Genomic DNA, 11,297 nt, shown 5'->3' with positions numbered 1-11,297 from the left:
GAAGAAAGCATGAGGAAGTGTCTCCATTAAAAGCAGATATATGAGTCTTACTGCACAGATCAATTGCTCATCTCATTTCCACAAATTAACATGAAAACATAACCACAGAGAATTGTTGATGGGCATAAAGGATATACACATATGATATAAGGCTGTATTCTTACTGTTAAGACACATTTCAGGCATTAAAAGTGACATTATAGAGCTTATCAATAAAATGCATCTTTATAGAACAACATTTTGTCTGTGTATTTTCGATGTGTGTAAGATTAATATAAATAGAATCTCTTGTGGAATGTCAAAATTATTTTTATATGGGAGAGCAGGGTGTTGTAACATCTCTAACTCAAAATTTCATATTATCCCATATTTGTCTGCTATAAATTAAAGAGTCAAATATTGGAAACAAATATAGAAATACATCAAAAGTAGCCTAACAACCCTAAAACGTAATAAACAGCATGTGTGAATGTTAGTTCACAATTGTTACTCCCTGGTCGACCTTAACCAATTTATAAAATAGGCCTATATATTTTAAGTGTAGCCTATCTTACACCTGCAAAAGTTTTGAGTGGCGCCCTCCTGTGGTACAAAGTACTGTTGCACTGGATACTTCACAGCTCATATTCCTCAAATTAGTGCTTAGTGGAGAGTTTTGCACAAGTCAATTTAGTATTCACATAAAGAGAGTGTGTTTGTGGTGCAGCGCACAAAAAAAATACGAGCACTCTAATAGCTATCATGCCATTTGTTGGTAGCATCTAATTATTTGTTGATTAAACAAGTTTCACTTGTAGTTAGGCTATTCATCCTTTTATCTTCAACATTTCATTTGACGGGCGTGGGCTATAAGGTATTTAACCATTTAAAAACCCGCGAATAAGGGGCGACCTCTTTTGAGTGATGGTGGGCCATCAGAATTTACTCTGATGTAGGTTTTTGAAAAGTAACATAATGGAGGGTGGGGTTGACTTATTTTGACGTTTAATTAGTCCAGATTAGAAATAGATTGATCGACTTAATCTTTGCTTGACTAAACGCCCTTTCTGTACATTGTTCGCACATCTCAAATTGACAGACGTTTTTTTAAAAGCATTTTAAGAATAAATAGTTAACATTAAATACATTAAAACTAAGTTGTAACTTAGTACTAGTCTGTGCGTGATTTAGTAGCAATCGAGTATAACATGAAATAACATATCAGAGGCGTACCATTAAATGACAGATTCTTATACAGACTTTTGTGTGAGTTTAAAGAGCATTGTCAGTGCATGACAAGAAATGGGACACTTCACACCTGTGTTATCCTTCTGATGTTTTAAGGATTTTTCTTTTGAGAAAAAAAAACGCTAATCGTCTGTAATCCTTTTAATATGTCTCACACTTTCTTTTTGCAATACACAAGTCAGCAGCAAACCAGTTCTGCTGTCTGCTGCATTGCACAATAGCCTCGGTTTCAGTTTTGAAATCAGAATTAACTCATTTTTACTTGATGCTTGATTATTGAAGATTTGAATGATCATTTCTATTTTTATTTTTTAATTAGGTCTATTTTTTTAATGTCCTGCGTAAAGTCGTGTGCTGATTAGCTATAAATAACCTTACATTTGATTACTCACCAAATATATGAATGTCCTTTAAACTCCTCCGAGTGCTTATGGGCTCAGGTGAAGGCATATTTAAAATTGGTTCGGGGTGGGGGTTTGGGTGAGACCCCCCTGCTTTTGTTCTATTGAAAAGGGGGCTTGTTCCTCCAGGACCAACCCTACCATTTTAACCAGGGGTGTCAGCGCAAGCGGGGTTGACATTGGAGACTGACTGGCAATGGTAGAAGAGGAGGGGATAAGAGAGTCCAGCAGCACTGCTTCTTGAAGAAAGCTCATCAGATGCACTGTCCTGCCTCCTCTGACTGACATTCACGCAGGAGTCAGGCTGGATGATCAAACGTCAAAGGATCTATTTCTGCTGCGCTCCTCACCTTCATGGACAGACAGCACGGGACTTCTTGAGTCTGTAGCCTATGATTAGATGCATCAGAATCTCTTTCGCTCAAACTTGAAAAGTAAATCGTTTACATGCTGTGAGTTTTTGCGTTAAGTGCACTTATTTGTTATTCTCGTTCTTATGAAGGAAATCCAATTAGGGCTTTTACTTGTCAGTGGTCTCAGTCTGAAAAAAAATCTGGACCTTTTTTTCTGCTTCTGAGCAGCAGATCTCGTAATTTGCCAGTTGATCTGTTCATCATATGTTGCGAGTCACAGTTTGGATACTAGCGCAGGACTTTACACATTTTAACTGGAAAACCTGATAAATAAATAAAAAAAATCTCTGCAAATTACGCACAATTTTTTTCCCGAGGCCCTTCCCGTCCAGCAACATGAGACTCATGCCATCACGATTGAGTTATCTGTAAGTATATTACCTTTTAAATTTTGTTTTCACGCATTAACAGCTTTGCTTTCCAAAGACTAATGTAAGATTTGCTCTCTTGCAGATTCCTTCACCTCTTTGCGTTTTGCTACTATGCTCAGGTATGTGCAACATCTTCACATATGCTTATTTACTGTCATTTTATTAGATGCTTTAAGCTTGTTTTGTTTTTTTAGTTGTTGTTTTTTTTTTTAGAAAAACTGTAAAGCATCATTACTCTTATATATTGATTCTATTTTGAGACACTGTAATGTCAGAATGCTTCAGCACGCGCTCCTAAATTAAGATTTATATATTTATTTAGTATATATATCCCGTTGTTTTGCAAAGACGTGCACGTATAGCCGTTAAATTAAAAGGCACTAAAAGTGCGACGGGAGAGGATGTTCTTATCAGATGGGTATCACAGTGGGCGCTGTAACCTGGCAGGTAACACTAACATACTGGCACATGCGCGTGGGCATGAGCGCGTGAAGTACGCCAGCCTCGAGTCAGTGAAGAAACATGTCGTATAGGGACATAATAACATAAAAAGCTCAATTTATGCGTTCAGGGCAATTTGACTTAAAATGTATGCAATCATACATTTAGCGCACATATAACACTTAGCGCATCTTTTTTTATTCTAAATTTTAAAAAGAAAATTCTTGAAAATGATTAGGTTACGGATAGTACCTTTTCTCATTTCGATTGCATTATTTTAAATGATTAGCCTATATGAAGGGGAGTATAATTGATAGGCCCGTATGAACGAATGATGAAGCAATTTGTGCAGGTATTGATTATATGGTATTTAATTTCTGACAGGTAACCATTCAGTCCCCGCCTAATTTTACACAGCATGTGAGTGAGCAAAGTAAGGTGACGGACCGGGTCAGCCGTAGACTAATCCGGACCTACCAGCTTTACAGTCGAACCAGTGGCAAGCACGTGCAAGTTCTGGCCAACAAGAAAATCAACGCCATGGCCGAAGATGGTGACGCTCATGGTAAGAGCATCCTCCTTATTTATCTCATACACAATCATGAATCCATTTGTGGAGTTTTGAGGAATGATTTTAAATATGTTTTTCATGGAAATATTTAGCTTATTTTACTTCAGTGGTCCTGGTTCCATTTTACTCCAGTAGCTGTATAGGGTGTTGAGTTCACTGTATGGATCCTTGGAGATAATTATATATATATATATATATATATATATATATATATATATATATATATATATATATATATATATATATATAAAATACACACACACACACACACACATTTCATTGTAGGTTCTTATGTTTCAATGTGTCCAAAGCCCCAATACATAGATGTTTTCTGAAGAACTATAGGATAAAAAAGGTCTTTGTGAAACCAGGCTGTAAATGTCCTTTTTGGTTAAAACTGGAACTTTATTTGTGCTTCTTTATTTTGTGAATCTTTATAATACACTGCACTTGAATTGTTGGGCATCTGGTCAGTTGGTGAAGTTAAAAAAGCAGTGGAGCGCAAAAAAATGTTAAATGGATTGTAGATTGTTGAAGGTGAGTCTCTAGAGAGACGCACGGGTCTGGAAGAGCCATTAGAACTCATCTTACTTCAACCTTCTGAACATTTCCTGAAGAACGTTCCCCTCCTCTCCCGACCAGCTCAGGATGAAAATATGTCTAGCCGAATTCTGACCCTCGCGCTTTCTTTCTACGGTCATTCGGTCCTGTTGACAGATCTCATAGAGCCTAAAGACCCTAAATAACTGTTTTAAAGATTTCTAGAATCAAATTTTAAGATTAACACGTGTCTTTGGTTTTATAAAATAATACATCAGTGATTACCTCTTCTATGAGTTTAATAAGAAAATGTAGGCTATGTAATGGTTTGAAAATGTCCTCACAAAAATATATTAATGGAATTAAAAGAATTAATTTCTGTTACATATTTAATTTGTCACTTCAGTTAAATCAAATCTGTTTTATTTGTACCCATCTCTTATGTGGTTTCGCCACATAAAAACCCAATCATTTCCAGCTCTGTTGTGGTATTTTTGGAAGGCTGGCTCTAGCCCTGCATGGTTTTGGTGACATCCATGTCACCTGAGCATGTTGTAGAGACAGCAGGGCTGTTAGTTCGGGCCAGTGCCTGGCTCCGGCTCTGGGCTTGTGGTTCTACACCAGCAGGTTATCTGACCCCCTCCATTTGAACCGTAGCTCTTTACGATCACTCAGAGTACGGGGGCAGAATCTGAGAATGGCTGCAAGTGCTAATTCTTGGCATGGAGAATATATATCATGGAAGGGCAATGTCCCAAGCAAATGCTACTCTGATTTTCTTCTAACTGTAAACCTTTACATTTTTTGTACTTTTTCAAAATGGCGCATTTAACTAAAATATTTCACATTTCTTTATTGTTTATTTGTTGGTACGTGGATGACATGTGATTACAGATCATCACATATTGTTTATATGTACTTACATAAAAGGTAAAAAGTTGAAAGTCCTGCCAGGAAGTCTTTGGTTCCTTCCAGAAGAATTGAAGTGCACATGTTTTTATCATTCTGCTAGAATTTAAGCTTACATAAATCCTAAAGAGTAGTCCCTCTGGATTTCACATATTTATGCCCGTATGTGTATCTCTATGTGCATTTGTGCATGTGTGTTTACTCATGAAATGTTCCTATTTAGACTTGAAGTCACATCATCTAAAAAATATATTCTTTTCTTTTCTTTACAGCCAAGCTCATAGTGGAGACGGACACATTTGGGAGTCGAGTTCGAATTAAAGGAGCTGAAACAGGCTTCTACATCTGTATGAACAGGAGGGGGAAACTGATTGGGAAGGTATGAGAAAAATTCATAATATAATAATTTTGTGACTGATCAATTATGGTCAGTTTACATATTGTATTATATACACACACAGCATATGTTTCAGTTATTTTTGGTGAATGAAAATGAGAAGAAATCATACCTAGGGAGAGAAAGACCAGATAAATTAGAAATTCAGAAACGCCTCTCATATAGTCATGTAGTAGTTTATAGCATTCAATTGCTTGTGGACATCCCTGTTAGTATCATTATCAAGGAGATCGTTCAAACAATCAATCAAACAAAAGTTTTATATTTGTATCTGTTATTGGGCACCAGACGTTTCCTGGTTGCAGTAGGTAAAATCGAGTGTGAAGAATGGGATCTTTCTTCCTTTTTTAGCTGGCTACTCTTGTTCCAATGTGGATTTGTGCCTTCTCCTTGCTGTGAATGGTAATAAAGTGGGATGGAGGTTCGGCCCCCACCTCCCAGCACCCTGCCAGGTGGACCATCTGCTTGGCACCCCTGATCTTATGCTATCTGACATATTGGCCGCCCAACGACAGCCTGCATGAGAGAGGGTTTTTTTTTTTCTGTTGTTGTTTTTTATTGGTTGATATGCAAGTCTTTTTTCGGTTTTGGATTCTAGATTTTTAACAGGCCATTTTGTTAAGAGGCTGGGGAAAGGTTTGGACTCCTGGTTTGGCTCCTTACCCCATTTACATTTACTGCCCAGATAATGTTTAAAGGTCCTGTTGTTATGAACGTAAAATGATGCGATGCCTATATTACAGCCATCTATACCATATATTATACATTCTTGAAAATAAACATTCTAAAAGGGAGTTTTAGAACATCTAAAGAACCATTTATGCAATGGAAAGGTTTCCATGGATGTGAAAGGTTCTTTAAGGAACCATAGATGCCAATATGAACCTTTATATCTTTTTTTGAGTGTAGTTCATCTAATTTGTCCTGGAGAAAGTAAAATATTACTGTAACGTTCTAGGCTCCTTTTATGCCTTTATAATGAACATTAGAAGAACTATTTTTCTCAGAGGAAGAATCCGCACCGGTGTTTACTGAAAGGGGAAAGTCATTGGTTTTTGCTGTCATTTCTCTCTCTTGATCTTGGATCGTAATGACTTAAGCATATGCTGTGTGTGCGTTTGGGGAACCCCTATGTAAACTGGAGCAGACGTTTTCCAAAATACTTTTCGATAAGCTTCATATTTCCCATCAATCAGGAGCTCAAATTTTGTCTTTGTCTTGTCCTCACAGAGAAACGGTCTGGGGAAAGACTGCATTTTCACAGAGATAGTCCTGGAGAACAACTATACAGCTCTACAGAATGTGAAGTACGAAGGCTGGTACATGGCCTTCACACGCAAAGGTAGACCCCGCAAGGGCTCCAAAACCAGGCAACACCAGCGGGAAGTCCACTTCATGAAGAGGCTGCCCAAGGGACACCAAATCGCAGAGCACAGACCCTTTGATTTCATCAACTACCCTTTCAACAGACGGACTAAACGCACCCGCTACTCAGGAGAGCGTTGAAGAGTGAAGCCGGAGAAAAGGAGAGGACAGAGAGCGAGAGACTTTCTCAAACAATGAACAGAACTCCTCTTGTGGACTCCTAAACCATTTTTTTGTACTGAGCAACAATATACCTAACATTTAGTTTTTTATGAATTTTCAGAAATAACAAAAAATAAGGAAAAAAAAAACATCTCAAGAAAAAAAAGAGATCTATTTTTGTACCCCTGACTTTTAGTACTGACCTATGTAAGAGTATAGAAAAGCAAAGCACGGGACGAGTGAGTGCTGACATTTTAGTAGTGCGTGGGCTTCATCCGTCCTTCCGCTCTTGGTTTCATTTGATTTCTATGGTTTTTAGAGTAACTTATAACTCTTCGTATTGCTGCTCAAGGGGACTTGAAGGGCCTGAGAGAATGCACTGACAACACAAGGCTGTATTCGGTTACACAGGCAGCCGGGGCACCTCTCGACCACCCAGCGATAAGATACCCAAGCTCATCTCTCAGTAACCTCTCTGGTTCTTGATTCTGGAACTCTCTGGAGATAAACACGGTTAAAGCAAACAGAGCTTTAAATGCATATTTAAATGTGGCAGCTACATTTTGATTATCGCAGGTTTCCGACCGTGGTTTAAACTGTAAATTCCATGGTGTGTAAATGCATTGTACGAACTGTAGGAAAAGCTTTTGTTATTTGTTGCATTTTGTTTGTCTGTTTTTTTATACAAATATAAATATATTTTTATTTGAGGATGTGTAAAATAATTTTAATGATGGAAATATTTATTTAAAAACCTGTAATAAATTTACCTTAGGATACTGACGTCTCTTGCATTTTTGCTTAATGCACTATTCAAAATTTGTTTGAACATTTTTGAAAATCCTTATGTCATTCCCAACCTTCTTTTATTCAGTGAAACACAAAAGAAGATACTTTGAACTGTTTTTGATCATACAATGTAAATCAATGGGGTCCAAAATCCCACTGGACTCTGATAATATATATATATATATACTAAAAAAACTTTTCAATAAATTTTTCACAGAAGAAATAGTCAGAAGCATGGACAACAAGAGGATAATATGATACAGAATTTTCTTTTTTTAGGTGAACTATTCCTTTAAATAACACATGAAATATGTGAGTAAAAGGCGTCAATTTGAAATTGCCAAAGGGTCTTTTCTAGAAGTGTTCTAGACGTGTCAATGGCCTCTTCCATAGAAAATTAGGCCAGTGCAGTCTTTGTATGAAACAACTTGTCATTATGCAATTGCATCATAATAAATACCACCATTGTTTGCATAACCCTTCTGGTTAGAGACCGGTACAGAGTGAGATGGAGATACTGGGTCTCTCCCCCCAGAATGTTTGGAATGGCACAGCTCAGGTCAACAGCTCAGTAGGACTGTCTCTCCAGGGGGCTACACTGTTTGGTCTCTCCTCTGGTTGAACCGGACACACTACGGCTCCCTGGCCCCGTCTCTTCACCCTCGCTCAGGTGTTTTTGTTTAATCTCAGACCTTTAACTCCCTGTAGCTTAATCTGATTGGAGGGTATCTGTTTTGTCCGAGCAGGGGTGCTCTGTGTTTGCAGACGGGGTTTCAAGGAGCCGAAAGCCAAGATCAGAGGGCAGCATATAGTGAGAAAATGAGATCCGGGATTTGTGGTGTGAGATCACTATCACGTTCTTGTCAGTGATGAGGAAGATTATTGATGACTTCTCTCTGCCTGAGATATGCATTACTGCAGTTATAATGCTATGTAAATTATGATCAGAGAAAAAAAAAAACAGACATTCCCCAATCCCCTTTTAATCAAATTAATTGCATCATAAAATTCTAAATGATTCAGCCAAAACCGGTCCTCTAATTAGTTTTGGCTTGACACATCTCATGCATCACTGAAAAATGTGTAATGCAGGTACATTAGTGAAGGCTGGCATTGTTTTTATGGTGCAATATGCCATGTGTTCTGCCTCATGTTATGCTAGTAGCTCAGCCGGGGTGCAGAGGTCAAACTCCTAGAAAGGCCAGAGCCACAGAATGTTTCTTTGACTTTCTAGTACGCTGGTTTAGTTCCATTCAGCGACAATGTAATCCAATTCAATGAATGGTAATCAATTAAGGAAAAAACGCTTCTTGACATTTCTAAATAAATTACTTATGAGACAAAGCATTCACTTTTTAAATCTAAAACTGACAAACTAAGAGGACAGGCTGAAGATTATAATGCAAATCTTCATTTAAACAGGTTTAAAGTAAATTTGTGGTCCAAGTGTGATTTTAATTCATGATTTTTGAAAAGGGATTTGGAAAACATCAACAAATCACACAAGCACATACACGTTTGTTACAGGGTTAACATGAAATTTCAATCAGTTTCAACATGTTTTGAGGTGTGATGCTATAATTAAAACTAAAACTATTTTTTAAAAATATTTATATTAATTTTTAATTCATTTATCACATAGGAGCATTTTAAGTGAAATAGTAAGGGGAAAATTGTAATTAAAAATGATTTTTTTTTTTTTTTTTATGGTGACCAGTATCTGGATCTAAGATACACTCTTTCCATTAGATTTCCAAATGTTTATGTTAAATGAAAAAAAAAAGTTAATGCACATGCTTGATGTACCCCAAAATACTCCTAATAAAGCACTTAAAAGGGTTTGAGTTGGTGAACCACCGGAACCACCAATTGACTCCCTGTGTGTTCACATTGATGACGTCTGCAATTGATTAACAGACCTTGATGATTTGCCATGGTTATTCTGCATTATCAGTCCTCAGTTTCCCCCTGAAATTTGTCTCCATGACCATAAAGTTGTAAGAAACCATGGGGATCCAGCAGGTTGTGGGAAAAATCGCACCTTCTGTGCAGCTTGTGATGCCATGCAAATGAAGAGCAATTCCACTGAGAAAGAGGGGACGCAAAACTGCTTTCATCCATTTTATTGAGCTGCAACCGTCATCCTTAACCCCTGATAAACAAACAGGGCTACCTTCTTAATTTGCTTAGGGAGCAATTTAGACTTGTACAAGCCCCCCTGCTGAACTGGCAGAATGGCAGGGGTGAAAGAATGGGATGACCCAGACCTCTAAGCTGCCTTTACTTCACATTCTGCCTAACCCTGGTCATAAAACCCTTCCTGCAAATTGGAGCTCAATGGAGGAAACATGGGTTGAAATGATGGAGATAAGTCCACCTCGAGTGCTCTTTCTAGCACCCATATAGTGTTCACAATGACTAAGCCATTAAAAGTCTAAATCTGCTGAATAATTTACAACCTGATCCACAGGAAAGAGTACTGGGTCAGTACTGAAGAAAATATGCATGAGATAAAAAATAGCAAAAGTATTCAAGCGCACAAGCCAACAGCCAATCACAAAGTTATAATTGACATGCAAACACTGTTCAAAGAGAAGATGGGACACGACAGTTTGACTGTTTGTATACGGGACATATGGAAAAACTGTTGACTTTTCCAATTGGAGCTGTAATCTTTTGTTTGCCCATGCATTTCTAAGGCTGATTGTCTGAATGATCTGAACAATTACAGGCTAAATGTGTTTGCCAGCCACACAGAGCACCCTGCACCCCTCTTAAAAGATCAAAAGGGAAGATTCCCCCTCCTTCTTCATCTCCTTTCAGTCATGACAATTCAGCTGGAAAGCCAACCATAAATTAATTTTGTTGTTGTTTTAAATTAGAATTTCCAGTATCTGGGACACAATTATCCAATTCAGGGGTTAATTAATTGAGGAACGCCATGTTTCATCTACAGGAACTGTTCACCCAAATATGAAAATGATGTCATTATTTTTTACTTTTATGTGTTACATTATTTTTAAGTATCTAAAAGAGAGAGAGAGAAAAAATCATTACAGGAGTCCACCGGACTAGTACACCATATTCCAAGTCTCCTGAAGTCCCATATGATAGCTTTGAATTAGAAACAGACAGAAATGTAAGTCATTATTAACTGATACTCTTCTCCTCCAGTGATCTGTTAACTTAAGAAACGCTGTGACTGAATCATTTAGTCAGTGAGTTGAACTCAAGAACCGGATCAGTCCAAGTTGTGAATGAATCACTCAGAATCGCTGATTCATTGAAAAGATCCGATTCAAAATGCTATCTCTCTCTCTTCTTATAGAGGAGTCTTGAGTGTTGGGATGGAAAGAATTGTAATTTATGAGTGAATCCCTTTAAGCCGGCATGATATGAACTATTGTTTAAAAGGATTTGAAAGAAATTAATCTTCTTTATAATTTTCTATTTCAAATAAATGCTGTTCTTTTGAACTTTTTATTCATAATAGATCACAGTTTCCACAATAATATTAAGCAGCACAACTGTTAATATTAATAAGAAATGTTCCTTGAGCACCAAATCTGCATATCTGAAGAATCATGTGACACTGAAGACTGGAGTAATGGATGCTGAAAATCCAGCTTTGCAATAACTTACAATAAATAATTACGTAACAATAAATTACATTTTAAAATGTATACAAATAGAAACAGTTATTTTAAATTG

The 11,297-nt window shown here is 37.3% G+C and overlaps 1 protein-coding gene across 1 annotated transcript; it reads left to right on the top strand.

The window, feature by feature from the left end:
• Window positions 1-1,606: 1,606 nt before the first annotated feature.
• Window positions 1,607-7,580, top strand: fgf8a (fibroblast growth factor 8a). The gene is made up of 5 exons (XM_056238061.1): window positions 1,607-2,409; window positions 2,495-2,531; window positions 3,238-3,418; window positions 5,146-5,252; window positions 6,501-7,580. The coding sequence occupies exons 1-5, from the start codon at window positions 2,378-2,380 to the stop codon at window positions 6,774-6,776; spliced, it is 633 nt and encodes a 210-aa protein (XP_056094036.1). The 5' UTR covers window positions 1,607-2,377; the 3' UTR covers window positions 6,777-7,580.
• Window positions 7,581-11,297: the final 3,717 nt, after the last annotated feature.

Source organism: Rhinichthys klamathensis, unplaced genomic scaffold, assembly GCF_029890125.1.
Source record: "Rhinichthys klamathensis goyatoka isolate OS25496 unplaced genomic scaffold, OSU_Roscu_1.1 h1tg000505l_1, whole genome shotgun sequence".
NCBI lineage: Eukaryota > Metazoa > Chordata > Actinopteri > Cypriniformes > Leuciscidae > Rhinichthys > Rhinichthys klamathensis.
This window is presented reverse-complemented; position numbering and strand designations above follow the sequence as displayed.

Excerpts from the sequence above, each read along its gene's own strand:
- fgf8a (XM_056238061.1), top strand. The coding sequence starts at position 2,378 with ATGAGACTCATGCCATCACGATTGAGTTATCT. Across the intron at positions 3,419-5,145 it reads CGAAGATGGTGACGCTCATG|CCAAGCTCATAGTGGAGACG; the intron begins GTAAGAGCATCC and ends TTTTCTTTACAG. Across the intron at positions 5,253-6,500 it reads GGGGGAAACTGATTGGGAAG|AGAAACGGTCTGGGGAAAGA; the intron begins GTATGAGAAAAA and ends TTGTCCTCACAG.